The sequence below is a fragment of the Oryzias latipes genome, chromosome 8 (assembly GCF_053564925.1).
Source record: "Oryzias latipes strain Hd-rR chromosome 8, Olatipes_Hd-rR_3.1".
Taxonomy (NCBI): domain Eukaryota; kingdom Metazoa; phylum Chordata; class Actinopteri; order Beloniformes; family Adrianichthyidae; genus Oryzias; species Oryzias latipes.
This window is the reverse complement of record NC_136244.1, coordinates 24,952,450-24,976,664: the sequence shown is the minus strand read 5'-3', so window position 1 is coordinate 24,976,664 and position 24,215 is coordinate 24,952,450. Positions and strand designations below refer to the sequence as shown.

Genomic DNA, 24,215 nt, shown 5'->3' with positions numbered 1-24,215 from the left:
TTTGGGAGCAAAACCTCCAGATCTAGAATTGTAATTTTTTTCCCTAGTTTTTTTTGTAGAGATGTTCTTCCTGGTTTGGGAGTAAAATCACCAAAGTCTCTGGGGCTTTCTTCAGTGAGGTGAGGACTTCAGAGCAGATGATGCTCTCATATTCTCTCAGATGACTATAGTGATTAAATTCCTGCCCCCCCCCTGCGCGCTGGAGAAGCTACAGAGCAGATTAGTGCTTCACCAACACTGTTTAACCAGAGACGTCTGGTCTGCTCTCTGCAGAGCACTGGCCTGCAGCTCTTCACCTTTCACCTCGCACAGCCCTCCTGTGATGGACCAGAAACTCACGTCAGTCCCGCTCGCAATTACCCACTGTCCTTATGCTGTCTGGGAAGAATGAGATAGAATGACGTCTTTCTGGCCATCTGCTGCCCCGCCACTTCCCTCGCCATCGTCACTCTCCCCTGCCTTACCCATCTCTCTGAGAGGATTAGAGCGCTGCTGTCTCGGTGTCTTTGTTTCATCAGCGCACAAGTTGAGCTCAGTGTGCGCCGTGTGCTTTTCCTCAGTGTCTATTGCGACTTTTCGATCCAGTTATTTCTTTGCCTGCAGGATTTTCCGAAACGCAGAAAAAACCGGGAAGACCGCAGTAACTTCAAATAGAGCTCTTAGATTTTATTACATACAATATTATTAGTATTATCATTATTATTACATACAATATACACACCACCTGCACCAACCGCTGAATCTGAAGGAAATCTCATCTATTGAGGGACATAGTTTGAAATAAAAAGGCAGAGGAGATCAAGAAAGTAATTCGCAGAGATGAAAGTCCAAGAAATAAAACTAACATATGCAAACATAAGAATTTAAACAGCATTTTTGTAATACGCATGATTGCACACACCCTACCATAAACACACACACACACACACACAAAAATAACTTTTAGATTTCTGACAATATTAACAGAAACAGTGACTGCAGCAGGAGAAAAGAGGAAGAGAGCAAAGGATGAGAATGAAAAAGACGCAGGAAGGTGGAGAACTGTAGAAAATTACTAATCAGAACCACGAAACCTTTCCATCTCCCTCAGAGCTTTGAGAGAACGTCCCACTGAAGGAACCAGCTGCGTGCTACAACAGCTTGGTTTCTAGCCACCAACTGAAACCAAAATCCCAGCTGTTTTAAGTTTTATCCATACAAAACTTAACATTTACAAAAAAAGAAGAAAAAAAAGATTCTTTTGAATCAAATGTACAATTATAAACAGACCAACGGCATCCAGTTAAAACTTAGTGAAACGTTTTAACTCCTAAAAGACAGGAAAACCCAATTTAAAACTTAAATTTAGAGAAAAAAGCTGAACATTTTAACTTCTATACTTCTGTGTATTTACCTGAAGAGTGGCCAGAGGAAACTCTAGAAAGCTTTCTGTGTTACCCGATTTTTAAAGTGTTTTCGGGTATCGAACTACTCTCTTTACAGCTGATATTTTGATTAGACGGTCAGACTGTTTTTTCTGCACTCCTTGTGTTTTCTTAATTGGAATCATTTCTTGGCATCGGACTTCTGAAAAAAAAAAAAATCAAAAAACTGTCACTGAAAATGGACACAGAACTAGTCAACACCACTGAGGCGTTAACATGTTTATATTGATAATAACAATCCAGGAAGTTGAAAACGTTCAGGTAACAGGAAACATCAAACCAGTTAGTTTTTATTGCAGATGTAAATCAGGACAAAATCACTCTAAACAAACCTGTAAGAACTTGTTTCATGAAGATTTGATTCAGCAAACCAGAACTTTACTTTGGTAAAGTAGTGCTCTTTTAAATCAAAACAAACTTCTTTATTTATAGTTTCTCTGAAATCGTTTTCTGAATTAATTTACTCATTCTCCCGCATTCAGATAATATAAATATTGTTTAGATATTCAGTCAAATTCCCTTTTCTGGATCCAAACAAAGATCCAGAAAGGAGAAAAATCGGGGTTAAAACCAAGACATTTCGGGAAAAGCCTAATTCTGATTAAATCGAATCACGGCAGGTCACACGGCGGGATGGTGTGTCGTCGATCGTAAGCGGTATCGTCACTCTCCTCGCCGTCGCTGAGCTCACACAGAACCCGGTCTCGCTCTTCGTCCTCTTCGGTTTCGCTTTCTCGCCTCAGTTGCTCCCGCTCACGTTGCCGCTCACGTTGCCGCTCTCGTTCCCGCTCTCGGTGCGAGCGCGGCGGCATGGAAATCTGAACACAGACGTCACGCCTCCATTACTGACCAAAGCTTTGCAAGCACAGATCTTACATTTATAGACCCAGTATTTAAGAGACTGTTTGAAATGTTTTAAATAAATATTTTGCTATTTACTTATGTCACCCAAAAATATAACTAAAACGGTTTCCAAGTATACTTAAAAAAAAGATGATTACCTGGTTGTCATAGGTGGGCAGGGGGCTGTAGCCCTGCTCCGTCCTGCGGAGCAGGCGGGGCGAATGAGTACGGAGAGGTCGAGGAGAATGGGAGCAGACGGAGCGCGGGGAGGGAGAACGGATGGAGTGAGGTGACGGGGATCGGATAGAACAAGACGGCGAATGAGGGATGGACTGGGAGGCAATGTGGCTGTGGTGGTTTAGTTTATGGGGGCGCGGAGAGCGGGGCGGCAGCTCCGGCGGTTTGAGAGGGTCAACCAGGTCCATCTCAGTGAGAATGGGAGGAGGAGGGATGAAATCCAGCTCCCCTTCCGGATGGAGCAATTGCATCTCTGCTGCATCCAGATCAGCCAGCTCCCCTTTGGATAAGTGATACACGATCCCAGCACCGAAAGAGTCGCCCACCACATTGATGGAGGTGCGCATTCTGTCCCTGAACGGACACAGACAACGAGCGGCAGGAAGTGAAGCGGTGGAGTCCCTCCAGAGCAGCACCTCTGCAGCAGTTTCTAATGCAAATGCAGTCACAACACTGGACTCACAGCAGCCAGTCGACAGCAATCAGCAGGCTGATGTCCTGGGTTGGCAGGCCGACGGCCGTCAGGATCAGCAGCATGGTTACCAGTCCGGCGCTGGGAATGCTGGCAGCTCCAACACTGGCCAGGGTGGCAGTCATACTGAGGAGGAAGAGGGACATTTCAGTGCTGAAGCGACGTCTGCTTGATTTATCTGAAAAGATCATGCGTTATAGAAATGATAGATTTTGAAGCCACTGGGATGGAAGAACCCCAAAAAAGGAACAAATCTTGAAACAATCAAGAAAGTATGCAGAAAATGTGTCCGTCTTCCATCAAATTAATTGAATTAGTAAAAGAGCCACTTTGGAGATCTTGTTCATTCTGCAGAGTTTGACTCAAAAAATAAAAAGAACCACAAATGTTACTCGATTACAGTTAACCTAAAGAAGAAGAGCTTTTTCTATAGTTAGACGACTTTAACATCACACTTACAAATACAGTATGATTGCCTGTTTCAGTACAGCTTTTATAATATTATAATCTCAGCAAAGAATGTTCCTGCAGATCATTTAGTAGCAGAGAATCTGGTGTTTATGTACATTCTTTTTTTCTATCCGAAAAACAGGCAACGCTGAGGACTGTTCTGCCCACAGCAGTATGAAGGAATGCAGCTTGCTCTGACATGTAAGCAATTATAAGAATTACCAGTTCATGTCAGGCTCAGATGTGACTGCGAGGCAGTTTGGACTCTAAATCGTGTTATCTCCACCCCAACAGCATTTATCTGATCTAAAGCTGGGCCTGCTTCTGACGGCTCCCATCGTCCCCCTGACCGAGAACCTCATCCACCCCTCAATACGGACCACGTTTATCACGGATGCACTGCAGAATGCATATTAAAAACGCAGACTGTTTCATAAAAAAAACAGTTATTGACAACGACACAAGAATCCCCCAACCATAACAAGCTGAGTCTGAGCCAAGCAGACTGGATCCAATTAGGGTAAAAGTTTGGCAGAAACCTAAACATTTTTTTTTAAACTCATGTATGTGATGGAGAAACAGCTGTAGACAGGAGAAAATGGACATAAAAAATATTTGGGAAAACGTGAATTCGTATTTGAATGTTTAAACTTCTAAACAATAAAGTTTTGTAGTTTTCAATGGATGCAGACTTAAAACAAACAGATTGTGCATTAAATGTGACATAAAACACAAACTTTTTCACCATTTTAGAAAATTTTATAAACTAATTTTAATTGGTTTAATTTGTTAAATTAAAAAAAAAAACTAAAACTACTATTAATACATTTTATTTTGAGTTGAAAAAATAGTTGCAGTGTTTTACTCGTAGAAGTAAAATATTTTGCTAAATATAGGATTTAGTTGTTTTGTCTACTGGATCGATAACAAGAATGTTATTTTTGTCAGTGATGTGATCAGCAATGGCCTCAGGTTTATGCCACAAAAGGGCTTTTTAAAATAAGATGAGATCAGATTAAGAAAATGACGGAGCCTTTCCCACATCAGCTGATTGGTCGGCTGTTTGCTGTTTTGCATATAATTGAGAATGTGGTGCGTGTCAAAACGAATCCAAACTAATGACTTCCTGTTTTCTCTGGAAGCTGGGTTGCAGCGCCGCCACCTCCAGCCTGGCTCTTCCTCCGTCTTCATCTGTCCTCGCCGCCTGCGGCTATCTTGAATGAACTGGTTAATGCGGTCTTTGTGGGAAAAGCGTCCGTGGCAGGTGTGTTGAAAGGCTAGCAGCCATAAATAAAAGTGTCACATTTAAATTGGAAAATAATATTGTATGCCTGAAGTTTCCTCCGGAGGGCGTACATTCTATTGTAGTTTGTTTAAACTAAAGCGGAAACACAAGCAATCAAATAACACAGAGCAAGAGGCAGACCTGACTGTGACAATTTGTCCACTGTCCAGGTTTATGTCGTTCATCTGGGCGATGAAGATGGCCGCCACAGCCTCATACAGAGCGGTGCCGTCCATGTTGATGGTGGCACCTATGGGCAGCACGAAGCGGGTCACGCGCTTATCAATCTTCAGGTTTTCCTCCAGACAGCGAAAAGTGACCGGCAATGTCCCAGCGCTGGAAAAAAAACAACACACACACACAAAAACAAGAGAAAGTCAGAGGAAAAGACGCAGCTGAAATGGAAACGAGCAGACAGGTGGTGAGAGGGGAGAAAGGTGAAGGGGGCAAAAACAGGCCACAAGGCAAATAAAAGGCAGCAGAAACTCCAGTTGGCTGACAGCCTACACCTAACAGCTGGTGACAGCCACTGTTTCAGTCCTCCAACATGTGAATTAAAGGAACTGGAATCCTAGCCCCGCTAAGCTCGGGTCATAATATAATTACAGACAACACTGATAGGATTATCCATTTTCACTAAAGCCTCAATAAAGTGCCAAAATGACAGTTGGTGTCAGCAGAATCCAGGCAGGCCAAGCCAAGCAGTATACAGTAGCGCCAGTTAGGCTGCTGGCAACTAATCCGAAGGCTTAGGCATCCGAAATATGTGGTCTGTCTGACATGGACTTGTCCATGAAAGCCTCCGCTCACGCACTTTTGGCTGTGCTGGCCCAGCTCAGCAATGGACAACTTTGGTGATCATTCTCCGATCGATCACATTGGCATACCTGCTCGCAGTGCCCAGAGCTGTGATCCATGCCTGGAAGATTCCAGAGTAGAAGGCAAAAGGGCTTTTTCTGGTGATGGCGAAGAAAATGGCGGGGAGGATCAAGCCGCCGTGGATCACGAGACCCACGATGACGGTCACCATGTACATGCCCAGCTGCCTGGCTACCGTCTCCAAGTCTCCAATAGCTGCGATCTTTCCTGCAATCAGGGAGGAAATGCCAACAGGGGAGTACCTGCACAGAACAAGAAGCAAAGATCCGGCTGGACGAGGAGATGCTTTCTGACGCATTTAGAAAAAACAAAAAACGTAAAATAGCAGTTTGCATGCATGTCCTACTGCTTTTTAAAGTTTTTGACAGATGCTTTTATTCTTCTTTTAGAGAGGAACTACGTATCCCACCATTTCAGCTTTTTAATGATGCACAAATCAGAGATTTTATAAATAATGAAATAGAGTAGAATAGTAATTAGCACTGAGTCTGATCAAATAATCTTCTTTATTGCCAGTGAACGTGATCCGCTCGTAGATCTCCAGGTTCCAGCTTCAGAAAGCAGTTGATCCCATTCATGAATACAGACAAACATTGTTTTCCCTCCTGGCCCCGCCCCCCCAGCCTCATCCCGACCGCGGCCTGCTTCAGCGGGTCAGCTGTGTGGCGAACGCCGGGGCAGTTGTTTTCTGGAGAGGCAGCATGTGTGAGTCAATGGCTTTTCTCCATGGTTCTGTATACACGGGCCTCTGTGATTGGTTTGCTCCACAGGCCCACTGAGTAATTTGTTTATACTGAGTGAGTGATGTGGAGCTGACACCATTCCTTTGGTGTCCAGCTGCACATGTGGATGGCCCAAAAGAGATGTAAGACAAGCATCCTGCTGTTTTTCTTCAGACCAAAACCCCCCCTCTCCTGGTCCCGTTCCAGCTCAGAGTGCTGATGTTCTCTTTCCCTGAAAGACCAGCCATGTTCCTGCGAATCCTCAAGACGAGCCCTACTTTTTGAAGGCACGCTCATCCTTCCGCCTCACGGCTGTCTGCTTTCTACTCTGCTGCCAAGTGGCTCCTCCACATCAGTGGATCCATTACATCTTGGAAATCGTCCACCCCAGATCTCATGGGAGTCCTCCACATTGTTCCGGGCCCCGACCTCTGCTACTCCCCGGCTTACCGCAGACTCCAGCGTGTCCCAGAGAATCCCTCTCCTTCCCCATCTGTCCATGTCCTTCACCAAAACTTCTTCTCCTCCTCCTCGTCTCACTGTCTGACTAACTTGGCCGTTCCCACAGTTCGCCTGATGAATGCAAGGCTGGGGCTGATCCATCACTGTCGCTGACCTCTGAGGGGTATCTTCAGCACGTCAAAGCCAAGCAGCCAATGGCAAAGAGACACAGAAGCAGAGACGGAGGGAACGCACGCATGCAAAAAACACACCAATGCACACAGACACTGACCACATGATCATGGAGACCATCGTCATGATTATTTCATTCAAGATGTTGAAGAAGTCACACATGATCTTGCCCCGCTCGCCCATCCTGCCCATGCAGATGCCAAAGGTGATGAAGAAGCCAATCAAGCCTTAGTGAAGACACGAAGCAGCCAATCAGCTAAACATGCAGGTTTCAAGCAAAACAAAAAAGACATAAAATGCAGCAAAAGTCTTTCCACTCTGACTTTCACCAACTCACCGAGGACATTCATCCCCCATTTGTATTCCAGTTTTTTTTTAACCACTGAGACGGCCTCAGATTGGTTTGACGGAACCACCTGCACTGTTTTCACCACCGTCTGAACCTACAAGACACACAGAAAAACATCAAGAACGCTCAATAACCCAGGTTAGGAGGATGGGAAAGATCCAGATGAGAATGTTGGATTTTTTGCAGCCTCAGCTGCTGCAGAACTGACAGTGATTTGTGTTTAAAGAACAAACGGAGAACAAGAGATTCTCACATAAAAACAACATTAAAAAAAAAACATTAAATGGAAGACAGTCTCTTCCTGCGTTGACTGCCACTCCTTTTACGACCCAAATGAATTCCTGATGAGTTTAAACAAAAGAAGCAGTAAAGCAGAAACGCAAAGAGAGGTTCAAGAAGGAGAAAACCTGATGAAAAAACACAAAGAGAGAGTAGGGAGTCAATCAGGTCTGGTTTGGCAGCTTTCTCTACTCACTAGTAGACACTATACTAACGCAAGAGGCTGACCTCAACCTACTTAAACAGGACAGAAGGAATCATTTAGACAGACCCAACTTAACAACAAACAAGACATGAGAGGATGAGCTATGGGACTGATGATGGTGTGTAGGAGCGTTTATTCCTTAACTGATCTCAGAGAGATCAACACAAGATTCCTTCATTATTCTGCTCAAAACCCAGAAGAAACCTGCTGGGATTCCAGCCAGAGCTTTGGTGGAAAACCTGGAATCTTCAGCTCAACCTCTATTCCTACTTTGAAGACCCATTTCCATGGAAATTGTGTATTTTGAACACATTTTTGCGGCATTTTTCTAGTGAAGGAGGTATAATAGGAAAATTAAGCACTGCAAGTGTGTGCCAGACTGGCGACCTGTCCAGGGTGTACCCCCCCCCCCCCCCCCTTGCCCCACAGTAACCGAGACCGCATGGCAACCCCGTGACCCCGAAAGCCTTAGGGGGGTTTAAGAAAATGGATCGATGGAAGCTTAAAATTGAATTTCTGAGTATTTCTTTATTTAAATTGTTGTGAATAAGCAACAGAAGAAAAAATACGTTTTGAAAAGGGTCGTTTTTGTGACATAGAAAATACGCTGGGCGGGTCAAAGCATCCTGCTCTGCGACGGGTAGGGGAAGGAGGTGGGGTTGCTACACGCCAACAGTCCCGCCCACAAGGGACATCATGAGAATGGTACCATTGTCGTATGTGAGGTAAGAGTATCGTGAAGTATTTGTAGGCATAATGTAAGTTAGGCGCACTAGGTGAATTTTTAATGAACTCCTGCCGCTCTGCAGAAACTATGTCTAAGAAAACAACACAGATTCTTTGTATTTGCGTTAAAAACTGCATAATCGTGATTAAACAATCACTGGGAATGCTTTGAAATTAGCTCAAAAGATGATCAGAGTGGGACTTTGAGATGTTAAAGATCTTTAAAACCAAGGACGGTTTTTGCTTTATAGCACTTCTAGGAGAAAGATGTATTTATTGGTTTTTTAAAACGGTCTGCTAATGATTGAAACCATTGATCCACATTCAATATTTTATCTTCAATTTTTTTCTGCCCACAGGGAGCCATAATCTCCAAACAGATGACAGCAAGGCAGAACAAAACGGGTCACAGTGAAGGATAACTTAAAGCACATGTCGAAAAACAACACAGAACTTCAACATTAATCTGTGGCACAACAGCAGGCAAATGTTTAACAATGTAGAAAAATAAAAACCATGACAGACAATGATTATCTGCATTTTCTCCCAAGATTTCCTGCCTTATAAAGTATTTTCCTGATGAGTTTATTGCATTTATTGAGTTTATATTTATCAAATTATGTTCTAATTGTAATTAAGAAAAACTAAGAAAAATAGAAAAACTGGGAGTACCTGTTGGATGCAGGCCTGCACCAGATTCTCGGGGAACAGGTTCCTAATCAGATCCAGGAAGGCATCCAGGCTGCTGACCTCCTGGTTCTTTGTTGCTGTGGATGCGGTTCTTCCCCTCAGCTTGGGGTTACCCGGGTGGATTCCCAGCACCAGGATCACCCCCAGAACGGCAGCGATTACAGTGGTGGACATGTAGTACACCATGGCTCTGCTTCCCATCCTGCCACTAGAACGAGCATCAAGACCGGCGAGACCTGAAGGAGGCGGGGGGAAAGGTTTAAGAACCATCTGTGGTCTGTCTCACCAGTTTAGGGAGATGTTTTAGCAGGAAAATCCATATAAACTAATGTTTCATTTGCAGTTTTTTTGCACATTTTGTTCAACTTCACATACAAAAATAGGAACTAAATTAATTTCTCCAATACGAATCAGGCCTGTCACACAGGAAAGGATTGGAATGGACCAACTTTGAGCAGAAAAATATCACATCGTCAGCATCTACAGCTGATAAAAAACAAAAATAGCTGAATTTGGTCTTAGGATGTGTGTGAGTGGCTCGCCTGTGATGAGGCTGGAGATGATCAGAGGCAGGATGAGCATCTTCAGCATTCTCATCAGGACTTCTCCAGGAAAGGAAACCATAGTGAGGGCGGACAAGTCTGTCACCATCATGTACCGCAGCAGCATCCCAAACACCACCCCCATAACGACACCTGAGAAAGGAAAAAAAAAACATTTATGTCCCCTTTGTAAGGTTCAGTTTGAAAAAGAAAGAAATAAATAAATAAAATAAATGTTTTTTTTTTTTTTTTTTACTGTAACAAGAATGACGAAGATGTCAAGTGGAAAGTCTTTCCTGTATCGGTTTAGAAGGCAGGCAAATGAAAAGTACGGACAACCACATTGACTATATTTGTTTAGCTGAAAAACTCAGCAAGTCCTCGGTGAATCCAAAGTCCCGGCCTGTTAGTTTACATCTGCCGTGTAAAGGCTCTCTGACTAATGAGAGCCATCTACTGTAATGTAAACAGCTTCATATCGGAGTTTAAATCTTGGTGACAAATTACAGACAAAAATAACACACTTCTCAGCGTCGCAGGGATTTTTTTCTCTTTTTGGATTGAAAGCCCAGCTATGGCAAAACATAGCAAAGTGTTTACAGAAACCGACCGAGGACAACAACAATCCTATGGTGTCTCACGGGAAAATGGTCACGGACTACGCTTGCATGTGGTAAGATTTTCTGCAAACCAAGCTGGATGAAAAAGCAACTAAATCTTCATCTGAATTCTAGCAAACTAGTTAAAGAGGTTGGGATTTAGGATACACTGAGGTGGGAATGGTTTTAAAGAACGCTCCTGCGTACCGAGGACAGTGAGACCCAGAAGGAGGTTGTGAGTACTGCGGCTGCAGTGGCCTGCATCTTTGTAGGCTACATCTGTGTTGTCATCACGCTGCGATTCTTCCTTCTCCTTTGCGGTGTTGGATTGGTTGGTGGCTGGTTTGTTTGTCATCCTGCCTGTGAAGAGAGGCCGACATATCTGTTTATTCTCAACCGGATGCATTCTTGATGATTCAATATCCTCCAGACTTGCTCATTCGTTTAGACTGTGAATGGTGCATCGATTACTATGAAATCCTGCATAAATTTGACTTTTTACTATAATAGGATTTCTGTTTGATGCAGTCTCTGCTTAAAAAGTTTATTTAGATTGATTTAAACCTCCTTATTCCTGACTTTTTCTGAATGGGATTTGGGAAAAATCCAAGAGAACCTGGTTCTCTTCAGGTTCTGAGAGGTAAAGACGCGTGACTGCAGGCAACCCAAACACAGCAGGCATCGGCTAAACAACTGAAGAGATGTAATCTATCCGTGGCCCTCTTAAATCGTGGAGAGGAAGAAAAACTTGGTATGGAGCTGATCCCACGCGACGCTAATGCATATGAAAGATGAGTCAGCTCCCAGCCATTTAGCACAGTGACAGCATCAGTGATTAGTATCTAAACACAATTAAAAAAAACAAAAAACAACATTGCACTTCAATATTTTTCCTTCCCTTTCTTTTTTATGCACAAAAAGTCACAACTTCAGTCATTAAAAGCTTTTAATTTGAAAATTCTGACTCCATCCAATGAGCTTCCTCTTTGATATATCCACCACAACATGGGATGTTCTCTTTTTGTAACGGTAACACTGCAAACGAGGATAACACAAATTATTCAGTTTCTAAAGCGTCAGCTGGAGATTCATTAGACAGAAGCTACAAAACAAACAACACCTTCTCAAAAAAGGAAATTTCATGACACAAAGCTTCAAAAGCGTCCACCATGTTCAGTTTTGTTACTCTTTAGGTTTTAGTTCATCCACCAAACTTCTAGTGAATATGTGCAATGTGAGACACAGTCACTACAGACGGCAACCAGATGTTTGACTTTTCTGACATCTCATGACGTGCGGCGTCTCGTGTGTCCTTGCAGTCTCAGGTCAGGGACATGAGTGTGAGACGTTAGCCGGCTGAGGAGTTAGAGGCGACTGAAATCGTCTTATTTGATTTTCTATATAGAACAAATGCAAAGGTCACTTTGGGGTTACATCAACAACAGCAACACTGGTATTAAACTTTCACCCTTTCTAATGATATTCTCACATGAAACAAAAACCCTCAATGTGTTTTTTTTTAACTTTATTTAAAATCGTATTGCGTCAGGAAAGGCATCCGGCGTAAAACATTGCCAAGTTTACCATGCGACTTGTTCGCTGTGTTATGGAGAGAAATTAGACTCAGTCGGATTTGTGTGTGCGTAATTCTTGATTTGTGCGTAAATTAGGATTTGTGTATGCATATTCTTGCTTTGTGCGTGCGTAAATTAGGATTTGTGCATAAATTTGGATTTGTGCGTGAATTGTTACTCACATAATACGTTTTGTGTATAAGTTAAAAAAATGTAAAATTAAAAAAATACAAGATGCAATTTACGTATGCACAAATTAAGATTACAACAGCTTGAAACTACTTACACACACACTTCTTTAAAAAACACACACGAATCCCTTGTTACGCACACACGAAGCCAAAGTTACGCACGGATCTACCGTGAGACTATTTTCACGTCTCACAAATTCGTCCGTAAGTGCTGCGTTTAAATACCAGTGGAATGCTCGGTCATTAGAATTTTCCTATCAGCCTTCCCTTCTACGTATTTCCTTCAGTGGGTGTAGCAGGGCTTAAAAAAACTTTAAAGGAAAATAAAAATTATTATCTGAGAATATGACGTTCACTTTTAAAGGCTAATATATATATTAAAAGTATATTATTCTCAGAGACACCGAATTGATACAAAATGCGTAACAGGAACGACCAGTAGGGGGCACTGTTTTTTTTCTTCCGGAAAAATCAAAGGCAGTCAGACTGAGAGAGTCACGGGAAGAATGGCGGCCCATCTCGGTGGTCAGCGCCCCGAAGTAAGTAGCCTCTATGTTCAACACTAACATCTACTGTCTTCATGTATTGATTGAGTCATTGTCTGGATACGTTTAGAATTGAAGGCTGATAGGAAAATTCTAATGACCGAGCATTAAATACCAGTGGTATATGGTATATTAAATACCTTTGAAAAGTTAGTTTCATCTGAAAATCTACAGCAGAAACAGAACAGTAAGAATGGAAACATTCACGCTGTTTTATAGGAAAGATGACTTCTCTATGAGTAACCTAGTTTAATATGTTACTAGTTGCAATCCCGGACGAGCCCCAATTTCATGTTGCACCCCAGTCTAGGGCATTGTAAAAGTACGCACCATAAAAGAAAATATAAAAGAAAACAGGCAGAAACTACAATCCGAAAGTACAAAAGACAGAATTTTGGCTGTAAAGTTTACACCGCTCTAAAAAGTGTTAGTTCACATGCTAGGAATCAATGAAAGGTACTAATGTGTGAGAGAATCGTCCACCTCAATGAGATCCACGAGCACAACATTGCTGTTCCTTTTTTTGTGAAAGGACATTTTGGCTGACAGGCCAAAAGGTTGATGTTTCTTCAAAGAAGCTGACGATTTAAGATATTCCAGCTGATTCTCAAAACAATACAATGTCAAACTGAATGTAATGTAATTGAGTGATGGAAGGATCGCCATGGCAATGACGGATGGTGTCTGAGGTGCCTGGACTGCCATCATTTATGAGGCACGTTGTCATGTTATTCCACTCAAGCTGAGAGTTTAAAAACGTTGATCTTTCCTCTAAGATAATCCAAAACCTGCCCGATATCCAAACCAATTCTTTATAAGTAATAATTGCAGATATTTGGGTTGTCCATGTTTTCGGACAACCCAAAAATCTGCAGGTCAACCCCCTCGTACAGGCATGTGTGACTAAAGCCTTATTGGGTTGTCCAAGCACGTGGAGGGACGTAGACAGAAGTGGCTTTCCTTGAGGCTCATATGGTTTCCTCAAGGGACGTCATGAGAATGGAACGCACCATTGTCGTATGTGTGGTAAGAGTATCGTGAAGTATATGTAGGGATAATGTAAGTTAGGCGCACTAATGACGTACGGGTGACGATGTTGTGAGGTGATCTTACGTCGCACTCTATTTGTGGTAGTGTGCACATACTAGCTTCTTACTGACCAAACGCAAATACGGTATGTGATACATAAGTGGCGGAAGGACACCTGTAGGATGTCCACACAGACGTCAGTAATTGTTTAGTTTCCCTTATTTTTAACAGTCGGGCTTCATGATAGGAGCACATACTACATAGGACAGTTGTGATTAAGGCATGAAGCAAACTCTCAGCTCATAAATATGTACTACCTCCGAAGCATTCATTCCAAACTGGCACAAAAAAGCTTTCTAATGGAAAATATCTTAACTAGTCTTCTCATTTAAGACGTTTCGAAGACACCACAGCTGCCACCTCCCCACAATCTATAAACACATCTGGGGAGTAAGGCAGTCGGGCCAAATCCATGTGACAAGAACAAATTCACATTTACGAACGGTCGGACTCGCAATCAGACGAGAGTATAATCCATCAGCTTAGCAGACGGCATTGTCTGTGTCTGTCCTGGTGAATTTTCCACATTTGTTCACGGAAAAAGTGAGGCAGGAGCGGACAAAAGATCTCACCTACTGGTTTGTTTGCCTAAGGCTTCATCTCTATCACCTCCTGCCCCCTTCAGCCGTGTTTCCGCTCCTCTTTTCTCGGAGGCAAAGATGGCCACTCCACTCCACGCCGTCAGATTGCCGGCGTGATCTGAGATGGTACATTTTCAGGGCGGAGAATTTACTGCCAAGTTTCAATTGCAGAGATGTAATCCTCTGTGAATGGAGTACGGGGAAGAGAGGGGGGAGGGCGTTCCAGTGTTCTAGTCTTCACAAATCCTCTTTCCAATCTTTACATCATTCTGAACATTGTTCCACATAGTTGTTTGTCAAACACTAAGCCAGTTACCTTGAAATGAATTAGTGGACAAAAAAAACTCTCTTTTCGGGACAAAAGGGCCACTTGCACGGTGGGAGATAATCTGTCATAGTAAAATTGAATTATTTCAATCTTTTTTTTCTTTCATTTTACAGTTATGGTGCACAAGGTGAGAAAACGCTTTTCCAATAATAAGGCCTAAACATGAACAAAACACCAGTAAAGCAGAGAGGTTTTTAGGACGTGAGAACAGACTCAAGGACCCAAAACTGGACTGCAAATCTGTCCTCCATCCTGAGCAGACAGATTATTTCTCTGCTCCAGGAAATGTCTGAGCTGCCTCAAGACATGACATAGCTGGCCTCGAGGAATCAACCGTCGGCTGAAGTGATAAAAACTGTCTGCCTCTCAGCAAAAACAGAAGCAGCAGATGCTGTGCAGAGTGTCGAAGCGGCATCCAGGACAGGAAAAAAACTCACCACAGCAGACAGCATGGGTGAGAAACAGAATTCTGACGAAGGCCTTCAGAACTGTGAGGCAACTTCCAGTGAATCCGAGTCGAAACGTTGCACGACTCTGCCAGGTCGACTCCGATTTGTAAACCGGTTTTCTGCCGGCTTTGGAGTCACTTCTGATCTTATCCTCAAATGTGAAACAACAGACGAAACCCCACGCGTTGGCTCATCAAAAAGGAATTTCGATTAAATATTTTTGTGTCAGAGGTAATTTTTTACATTCTTGTGAAGTTATTTTTTACATATTCCTCCTTACAAACAGGCCTCACTTTAAAATGGTTCCCGCTTCTTCTTCTTTTTAAATGTGCTTTCCAGTTGTTCAAATCATTCCAGGACAGATTTATTTTTTCAACTTGTACATTTTTAGGTGCTGCCATTTCACGCTGAGAGCAAATATTGACATCCTCTGCATGTAAAGATGGAAAACTAACGGCGGGTTCATTTTATTTTCATCAGTGCTGGATGAGGCGTTGCCTCCCCGAGCAGATTTTGTCTAAATTTGCCGACTTGTGCTCTAAGAATACACAACGTGGCGTCATAATGTTTTTCGGACACATCTGTGTTCATCACTGGGGGTGTGCATGGGTGTCTCAGAGGATTATTTCCAATGCTTGATTGTTTGGTGTGAGCTTTGCAAAGGGATCGAGATGTAATCCCCACCCTGCCCCTCCACAACCCATGTGCGTGGGGGGGGGGGGGGGGGGGCAGTGCTGCACAAAAAGACAGGACACTAAGTGCTAGTAAGGGAATCCATGCAATGACAGTGTCTGATGATTTTCTCTTTGACAAAAGTATATCGTCCATCGTTATCTATAAATTCCCATTAAATCAAATTGTAAAATGTCAGCTTTATTTCTTAAACATTAAAAATTTTACATTTTTGTCAGCAAATAAAAAAAAGTATTTGAAGTCCAACTCAATCGTCTTTTCATCTACTTGATTGGTTATGCAGCTTTTAGCCAAAACCAAAAAAAATGTGTCTTTTTGCAGGATAGAGTCAACTGCAGAGCATCAGGAGTTCATTCGAAATTTGCCTCTAAGCTGCGGAGCAACTCCGCCCCCCCTTCCCTTCCTAGTTGCTGAGAGCACTAGATAATTTCTATCTCACAAATAAGATGTTTTCCAAATGTCATTTTTTTTTGGTCTGCTCCTGATTCATTCATCAGAAAAATCTCACAAGAACATGTTATCAAAACCATTTTCATCGGGGTTGGTCTTTAAAGAACAAATTGCAGCTGCAACCTAAATGCATTGACTGGTTTGAATATTTGTAAAATCATACTGAAGGGTTGCCTTTTACTTTAAATGATAGAATCCATGCAGCTGAACTTGACTCATTCTTTAAATGTTTTAAGCTTGTTTCTATATAAATTGAACATCTTAAATAAAGTTTAGCCTAAATTACAAAAGGGGTTTATTCAAATATACCTCCGGTGTGTCACGGTTCATAAGCCCTGTTGTAAAAGTGTAATATGTCCGACACAAGAGGCATTCAGCTCTCATCCATTTGGTCAGCTGTTGGACAGGACAAGTTAAAAAAATAAATAATAAAAAATAAATTGAACATTTTTTAAAATCTTCCGCGGCGTTCCAATTTGCCGTCATCAAACAAACTCAATTATTTGAGTTATAATCTCTGCAGTGAAGACAAAGATCTGCACTTAGGATGAACAGCTGCCCGGGACACGTGCCTGGCCGACGGCGGCAGGGTTAAACAGTGTCTATTACCGCTGTCAGTGACTATCAGAGTCAATCAGATCAGGACTGCCGCTCAGAGATGGGATGTGACTGCAGAGGTCAAATGCTTCCGCTCTTGCTTTAACCTCTTGTAGAGTCAATGGGGAGACTCCTGAAGAGTTTCTGCCCGCAACTGTGTTAACTGAAGAAGAGGAACAAGTTATTGCCGTGCCTGCTGGCTTTTCTTCAGATCCTGTTCACTCCATCATCGTGGGGCTGCCAACTTGCTTTGTGATGGATCGTTGACCTTTTTAAGTTCCCAAATAAAGATTGGATGAAACTCTTCTAATGGAAGGAGATGCCTCTTATTCAAATGGGTTGTCCGCTTTCTCGCTGACCTCTAAAACGTTTAGGCTTATTTATTGGAACATTTGGAAAGAGACTGGAGGTCCCCAACGTATTTTTTCTGGTTATTTGGTTGGCTTAGCTGTTAAGGAATTTTACAACTATAATTATAGCAACTTTCTACACTTTATTGAGTGCAGATGCAGCCAAGGTGGAGTTCAGTAAAAGATATGCAGAGGCCACTGACTCCTGACTAGTTGACGGTTGGAGTCCCGCCTCAGGAAACATCTGACCCGGCGGGGACTCCTGCTTGACCTCTGAGGCAACAGTAATCATGAATCTTTACAGGGTCAACCCTCCAAAAGCCAAAACATGCTAGACTCGGCTAGGCCCCGTCAAAAGTTTTATTAGAGTTATTGAGAAGTCAGCTTTACTGCTAGGTCTGATAAAAATCATCAGCTGCTAAGCTTTTCTAAATAAAAGATTGATGGCGTGTGAGATCCGCCTCCCGGTTTATTTCTTTCACACGTTCATAGATGCCCAAAAGTCAAAGGCGGCTTGGAAAATGTTCAGATGTTGTAATGATGACTACCTCAATGAATCCGTCAAGATAAAATCCAAGCCTACGACACAATCTGAGGTGATTTATGTTGCTGCTTTCCTCCTCCCTGGTGGGCAAAGATTTATTCAATTCTTCAAGGGTTTTTGAAAGAAAATGTACCGTCCCCCCCCCCCCCCCCCGTTGCATTTGAAAAATAAAAGCAGCTGAGAAATTTTAATTTTAGTTGAAACATTACTTTTCAAGCAAATTTGAGTCTTATTTTGAAATAATAACATTTAAAGTTTGACCATTTATTCAATAATTTGGTATAAAAAAAAGTTTAAATAAGAAATAAATATTTTTTGGGAGGGGGTTTATGTACTGGGCATTCAGTGTGAGAGCATGAAAGCCTTTGTGTGTGTGTGTGAGTGTTATTGAGAGTTTGTGAACACATGTCAAACGCACAAACCCCTCCCCTCCTCTCTCTTGCATGATAATCTCAGTGTATTAATCTGTTGTTTGAACTCCTTAAACACGGACTGTCGTTCACATCTGCTCTCTTCACCCTCGTAAAGCCCTGCTATTTATAAAGTCCCTCTTTTTCCCCTCGTTTGTTTCCTTTTTGATCTGTCATCGTCCTTTTTTTTCCCAATCACACATACATCGGGAAAACTGTGCTCGCCGTTGGCCTGGCAGAGAGTTCACGTTTCTGCTTTTAAATCCTCACGCCACTTGTCCAAGAACAGCAAAGATGCAGAATTCACAGCACTCAAAAAGTTGCAGATGATGAATTGAAAAAAAACAAACAAAACAAGCGAGACACTGAGACATCTCTTCTTATCGCAGCCATAAAACATCACAAGCTCATGATCACAAATGTCTTAGGAAAGAAGTTGGAACCCAGCTCTGCGCTGGTGGGTTTTCCACCTCTCTGGACACGCAGGGAGGTGGAAAACCTGCAGAAACGAGGCGACTCGGCTCACCTGATGTGCGTCGCTGTCTCCCATCCAACAAGAGTGAGGCATCGGGAGGGAACTCGGGGAGTGGGGATGTGGAGATGAAGAGGGGACGGGAGGCAAAGTCGCAGTCCTTGCGTCATCTGAGAAAATTTGCAGATTAATACAACAGCTTGGTGCTCTGAGCCCCCCCACCCTGCAGCATGTCACTCTCCTCCTCCTCCTCCCCCATCCTTTCTCTCCGTCTCACTCCCTTCCACTTTGCTCCTGCCTTGCTGCACACTTTGAAGGATGCATGTCACTTTGCGCTGCAGCAGAAGGAAGGAGGGCATGCTTTCGGTGATGAAGGAGAGCAAGTTTATGCAAAAACTCCAAAAAAAACAAAACGGCAATGTGTTAGTGCGTACCTGAGAGGGGAAGGGAGGTCAAGAATGCCCTCCCCTCCACAGGGGGGCGCCATGACTCTTCATGGACAGACCACACAGTAGCTGGAGTCTGGGATGCACCCTGACAGATATCGGTGTCAGTCATGAGGCCTCAAAGAGCTGGCAGCTCGAAGGCGGAGCTGCCACATTCCCCACATACAACATTCAGGCCTTTTTTTTTTTACTGTGAAGCTTCAGGAGTGGAGGTGAATGAGCAGCGAAGGTGGGAAATTTCAAGTAGTCAATAAAAGTTTTTTAAAAAGTGTCGTAAAGACTTCAGGCCTCTGGGCTTAAAAGGGCCTTATGACAGACCTGCAATTAGTTTATGAGCAAAACATCTCAACTGTCAAACGTGGGGCCGTAAAAGAAGGAGACGTGGCTGACACCGATGAGAAAACACTGCTCGGTGTGAAACCTACTCGTCCTCGCTGGCAAGGCGGAGACATGAAACTCAAGCTGATGAACAAAAAGCTCGCACACTAATAACAGCAGGGCTTAAAAACAGGAAACCGAAATAACCTACTTTAGACACAAACATCCCCTGCAAAAACGACGATGTTCCAACTCTTTTCCAAGCTACAACCTGTTTAAATAACTGTCATTTTAAACATAATTTACCAAATATTTTAAAAAAAGATGTTCAGAATGTCAGGAATCCGCTTCAGGACAAACCTCATAGTTTCATTTACCCAGAAAAATAGCAGCACAGGATTATTGACATCAACAAATAACTATTTACCAGCTAACAATAGAAACAGCAGCTCATGCTAACAATCCTTCATGTCGTGGTTATAAATGCTGCTGAACTGTTACTATTATCACGTCTATAACTGGTTCAATTACAACAAAAGCCAAAACACTTTAAATTTCAGGCCTGTGTAGAAAAGAGATCCAACATAGACTTCGTGCGCTCACAGTCTGGCAGGAGGTCCCACAGGACTGACAGATGGAGAGGGGCTAAATGGGAACAGGGGCTCGTACAACTGGAGCGGTGCCTCTATTGTGCAGTAGGTGCTCTGTAAGTCTATCCTCTACTAATTGCCAGAGCAGTTCAAACACAAAGTCTGCCTCTGAAATTCAACCCTGCGCTTGTTGTACAGTGGGTAAAGTTTACAATGTGTAACAGTTTGGCCTCTGGCGAAAAAAGGGGACAAAAACACGGCTTATGGCGGAAGACGGCAGGGAACGGACGGTGGCAAAAAGTTCACTGGAAGATGGGAGGATGAGGGCAAAACTGTAAATAGATGGCTCGCTGTTTAGGCTGCAGGTCTGATGTGTGGGTTTTGTGTGTTTAGAGGGACACTGAATGAAAGTGTAGCCGCTGTAGGTGGACCAAGTCCTGAAAGGAGACACTGAGGAGGGACAGATAAGGAGACCGGGACGAGTGGGTGAGAGGCAATGCGGGGAGGGGAAAGAGCGCCGTTAGAGAAGAGCAGACATGGGCAGGAAAATGTAAACACGACCAGCAGAGTGTTGGCACGCCGGCTCTGCAGACGTTTCAGAGAAATGACAGTTATCAGAGATGTCAGCCCCACCGGGGCAGAGTTGCGCCCGCTCCAACCTGTTCCCCTCCAGTGACCACACATTCCTCCCAAAGGGAATATTCCACACACTAATTTCAGGTTCCTGCTGGAAAGCCTTGTGTTGTTTGCATGTGTACAGTCTCATCAGTGTGTCTGTATCTCCAATCCCCCTCACTGACAGTTTGGGAGCAGGTCAATTTCACGTCAGGCTTGGCGTCCTGCGTCTGTCCAGACCAACACCTGTGCCGAACATGTCTGGGGAGGAGTGGGACGGCAGAACAAACGCCACAGATAGATTGAGAGCCAGACAGACAGCGAGGCAAAGAGACAGGAGGTGAGTCCTGCACCCCCCCTACATGTGGCTTTACCTTTGACCCTTTCCCTCTTCGCCACCAAGGCTGGCGACCGAGGCATTTCCAGGAGGCTCTGGCTAATTGGGTCAGATTGCGCAGAGAGGATCATTACTCCTGAAATTGGAAACACATGGCGCTTCACCTCAGTGTGTGCGTGCTGACGGTGGCTGTACGGCTTTCACTGGAGAGCCTTTTTTTTTTTTAGATGAAGAACTGGAGATTCATGGCTGAGAAGAACGATGATGAAAGTAAAAAAGAATCACAACAAACTCAGGAGGCAGAGACGTAAAGATAAAAGAGAGGAAACGGAAAAGAAGGGATAAGTGGAAGGTTTGAAACTCAGTTTGGAGTCGGTGGCTCTGCAACAGACGGACAGTCAGCTTCACCTCCACAGCGCAGCTATTTGAAATAATTGCCATAATAGCTGCCATCGAATTACACTCAGACCTGAGCTGGAAATGAAGGATGTCCAGGGCACAGGCAGTGAGTGGATGGGTGGTGGTGCTCTGATTTCACCCCAGAGGTGGATGGCAACAGAAGTGACATCTGGAAACTCCAAAATGCTCGTTTAAGGAAGTTAGTCATTGGAAACTGACATTGCATCGATTCTTCAGGGGAACAAGAACCAGCAGAAGCCTTAAAAGCCAAACATCGATGTGTAATAACTGTAAAGTTATTTTGTGTAGTTTCAGTGGTAGACCGTCAAATGTTAGTGCCTCCTATAAGGAAAACTTCCTCCGGGGAATAAACTGTTTTAAGGTAATTCCCTTAATCCCATTCATTATGAAATGAACCGGATTACATTTGTGTGTCTCGGTTAAACTTTAGGAGGCCAGGAAAGGTTAAAGCCCTTTTAATCCCTGACCGACTGCCACTCCTGTCCACATCTTTTTATTGCTCCTCGTATCCAACTTTCACTGATGCTCCCCGAGGCGGAAATTTCTGAGACAAGTCCAGGCAGGGATGGAGATAGAAAAGGTTATGGAGTCTTTGTGGTGGTGTTGATGATAAACTGGAGAGCCTTGTGTTGTTTTAAAGAAGATGAGACGGTTGTGAAAGAGTGTGTGAGTGTGTGGGAGTCGGTGCAATCAGTCAATGAGTGCAGGAACATCAAAAATTCCTTCCGTCTGAGGGCATTGACTGCGTTAAATGTCTCCGTCCCCGACTGAAGACTGCACTTCAGTCTGTCTGCCTATACAGAAGTGACCCGTTTGGCGGCTTGAAAACCCCTTTTCATGATCCCCGTCTCTTTCTGCGTCTCCTCTCTGGTCCCTATCTCTCCCATCCCCAAACTCTTTCATGAGCAGTCTCTCAGGGGCAGGGATGTAACACAAACCTGCACCCTATTGTCTCCATTCTTCTCCTTATCCTTTCATCTTTTTAAACATTCAGGGGAAAGGGTTTTGGTGAGATGGAAACCACTACTTGGTAAAGGAAAGAAAGAGATAGCATGTGAGAGAGAGTGATAGAGAAACAGGGTAGGCAGCAGCAGGGGGAGGCAGAAACCCCCCCCTCTTTGCTCATCCGCCAGTTTATAACTCTCCTTTTCAACAAGACCATTCAAGGTGGGGAGGCTCAGTGGATGTGCTATTCTTGCGGGTCAATAGCATTGAACCCTTGGTTGGTGTGTGCTGTGCCGAGGACCCAGTGAACTGTGTGCCGCCCTGTGTGTCCTCCATTTACCCTTCGTCTGTCTCCTTTTCGACCCCCCCCCCCACAGAGCAGCCAGTCTGAAGTGTCTGCTTTTATTAACAGACGGACCACAAAGACGTCTCTGGATGCTGCTGCTGCTTCACAGCGACTTTGCAGCATTTCATCAGAGACACACGCAGCGGAATTTAGTCTGAACGGGTGGGTTTAGGGTTGGAGCTGATCTCGATCTGTGCGAAAACACAAAAATAACAAACATTCATAAGAGCAAAGCGACAACAGAGACGCAGCAGGATCAGTCGCTGCCGAACGAAACGCACTTAACCTGCGTTAAGAGACATGCTGGATCTTGGGACAAACTTTAAACATCCATGGGAAATCCTTTTTCTGACAACCATGCTCATGATTCACATTTATGGTATTTCAGGATGTGTCTGCTGCCCCTGCCTAAGAAAGGAATCCATTGACAGATTCCAGGCCAAAACCACATTTGAGAGATTTGGAAGATTTTAAACTAACTTATTCAGGCGGTTATCAGTGTGAAAAACTGTAGGAAGAAATTAAATCAAACCCTTTAAAAGCCAAGAAAGAAATATACTCTGGCTATTTTTATGTGCAATGAAATATAAATCTAAATGCAATTTTGCTACATCTAATAATCTTAATTAATAAAAAAGTTATTTGCAGGAAAATACACAGTTATAATTATTTTAAAAGTGCTCCAGTCAAATTTCAAAGGTTTACAAAACATTCAAGGCTTCGCAATATTCTTTTTTAATTTGGAGATTTTGAAATATCTCACTTAAAAATGGACCTAACTGGTTCCATAATAGAAACTAAAACTCAAATCTTTACATCTAAAAGTGCTGACAAGTATTGAAATGGAATAATGAAGTGTTTCTCTGCTCAGAGGCCCCAGGAGTTAACGTCGGGGGCCCAACGCTGAGTCTCCAGATCTGTAAATTCAGTTTACTTTAGGGGAAAAAAAATGTGTGATGATTTCAGCTTCATCACAGCCAGGATAATCTGCCAAACAGGAAACAATCCAGATCTGGCATTTGAACCGAAAGTCATATCCTGAGGTCTGATTGTGCCAAAAGGGATCATGTTGCATTCTTTAAGGCCGCAGATGAAGAAAACCTTGAAAGAATCTTGCTACTTAACCTTTAACCGTAAGTGGAGACAAGTATTTAACCACTTAGTTAAAAAGTAAAAAAAAAATAAAATAATATATATATATATATATATATATATATATATATATATAAATCTTTTTTTTTCTTCAGATTTCATGTTAAAGAAAATGCCACGAAAGCACAGGAGATAATTGGAGATAGGCAAATATGATTTGTGTTTTCAGTTTTTATTGCTAACGGCCCGTTTTTAGCTAATTTTGCGAACGAAATTCGAAGTTGTTGCCTTTTTACGCCAATGAATATTTTCCTAACGAAATATTTTATTTATGTATTGGTTTTTCATACTTTAAATTGAAGATTTGGTCTCCATCTGCAACTTACCAACCTCGCCTCGTTTCTGCGATTCCTGGGAGAGTGGCAGGCATCGTCAAATTCGTCAAACGCACCAAGAACAAGCACCGGAAGTAGCTAGTCTTACCTTTGAAAATAAAAG

The 24,215-nt window shown here is 43.1% G+C and overlaps 2 protein-coding genes across 10 annotated transcripts in view; one reads left to right on the top strand and one right to left on the bottom strand.

The window, feature by feature from the left end:
- kcna7 (potassium voltage-gated channel, shaker-related subfamily, member 7) overlaps positions 1-8,993 on the top strand; it is an 18,388-nt gene extending 9,395 nt beyond the window's left edge. Inside the window, exons 4-5 of one of the 2 annotated variants that reach the window (XR_002873632.2) lie at positions 3,569-3,627; positions 3,721-3,946. The gene's annotated coding sequence lies outside the window, so the exon portion shown is untranslated. Of the gene's footprint in view, positions 1-3,568; positions 3,628-3,720; positions 3,947-8,863 lie in introns of those variants that run through there. The other variant, XR_002873633.2, reaches the window with a different exon arrangement.
- On the bottom strand, positions 642-24,215 carry slc1a9 (solute carrier family 1 member 9). 8 transcript variants are annotated; one of them, XM_078951870.1, is made up of 15 exons: positions 24,104-24,165; positions 20,952-21,050; positions 19,043-19,142; positions 18,886-18,943; positions 18,663-18,778; positions 10,543-10,695; positions 9,737-9,889; positions 9,177-9,430; positions 7,283-7,388; positions 7,046-7,172; positions 5,599-5,832; positions 4,853-5,047; positions 2,968-3,102; positions 2,426-2,858; positions 642-2,242 (listed from the first exon to the last, which is right to left on the bottom strand). In XM_078951870.1, the coding sequence occupies exons 6-15, from the start codon at positions 10,688-10,690 to the stop codon at positions 2,036-2,038; spliced, it is 1,992 nt and encodes a 663-aa protein (XP_078807996.1). In that variant the 5' UTR covers positions 10,691-10,695; positions 18,663-18,778; positions 18,886-18,943; positions 19,043-19,142; positions 20,952-21,050; positions 24,104-24,165; the 3' UTR covers positions 642-2,035. The 8 variants fall into 8 exon arrangements, with proteins under 8 accessions (XP_078807996.1, XP_078807995.1, XP_078807997.1 ...); XM_078951869.1 differs by lacking the exon at positions 20,952-21,050 and having other exon boundaries at positions 24,104-24,204; XM_078951871.1 differs by lacking the exon at positions 20,952-21,050 and having other exon boundaries at positions 24,108-24,163.

Excerpts from the sequence above, each read along its gene's own strand:
- slc1a9 (XM_011477795.4), bottom strand. The coding sequence starts at position 10,690 with ATGACAAACAAACCAGCCACCAACCAATCCAACACCGCAAAGGAGAAG. Across the intron at positions 9,890-10,542 it reads TCTGGGTCTCACTGTCCTCG|GTGTCGTTATGGGGGTGGTG; the intron begins GTACGCAGGAGC and ends TTCCTTTCTCAG. Across the intron at positions 5,833-7,045 it reads ATGGTCTCCATGATCATGTG|GTACTCCCCTGTTGGCATTT; the intron begins GTCAGTGTCTGT and ends TGTTCTGTGCAG.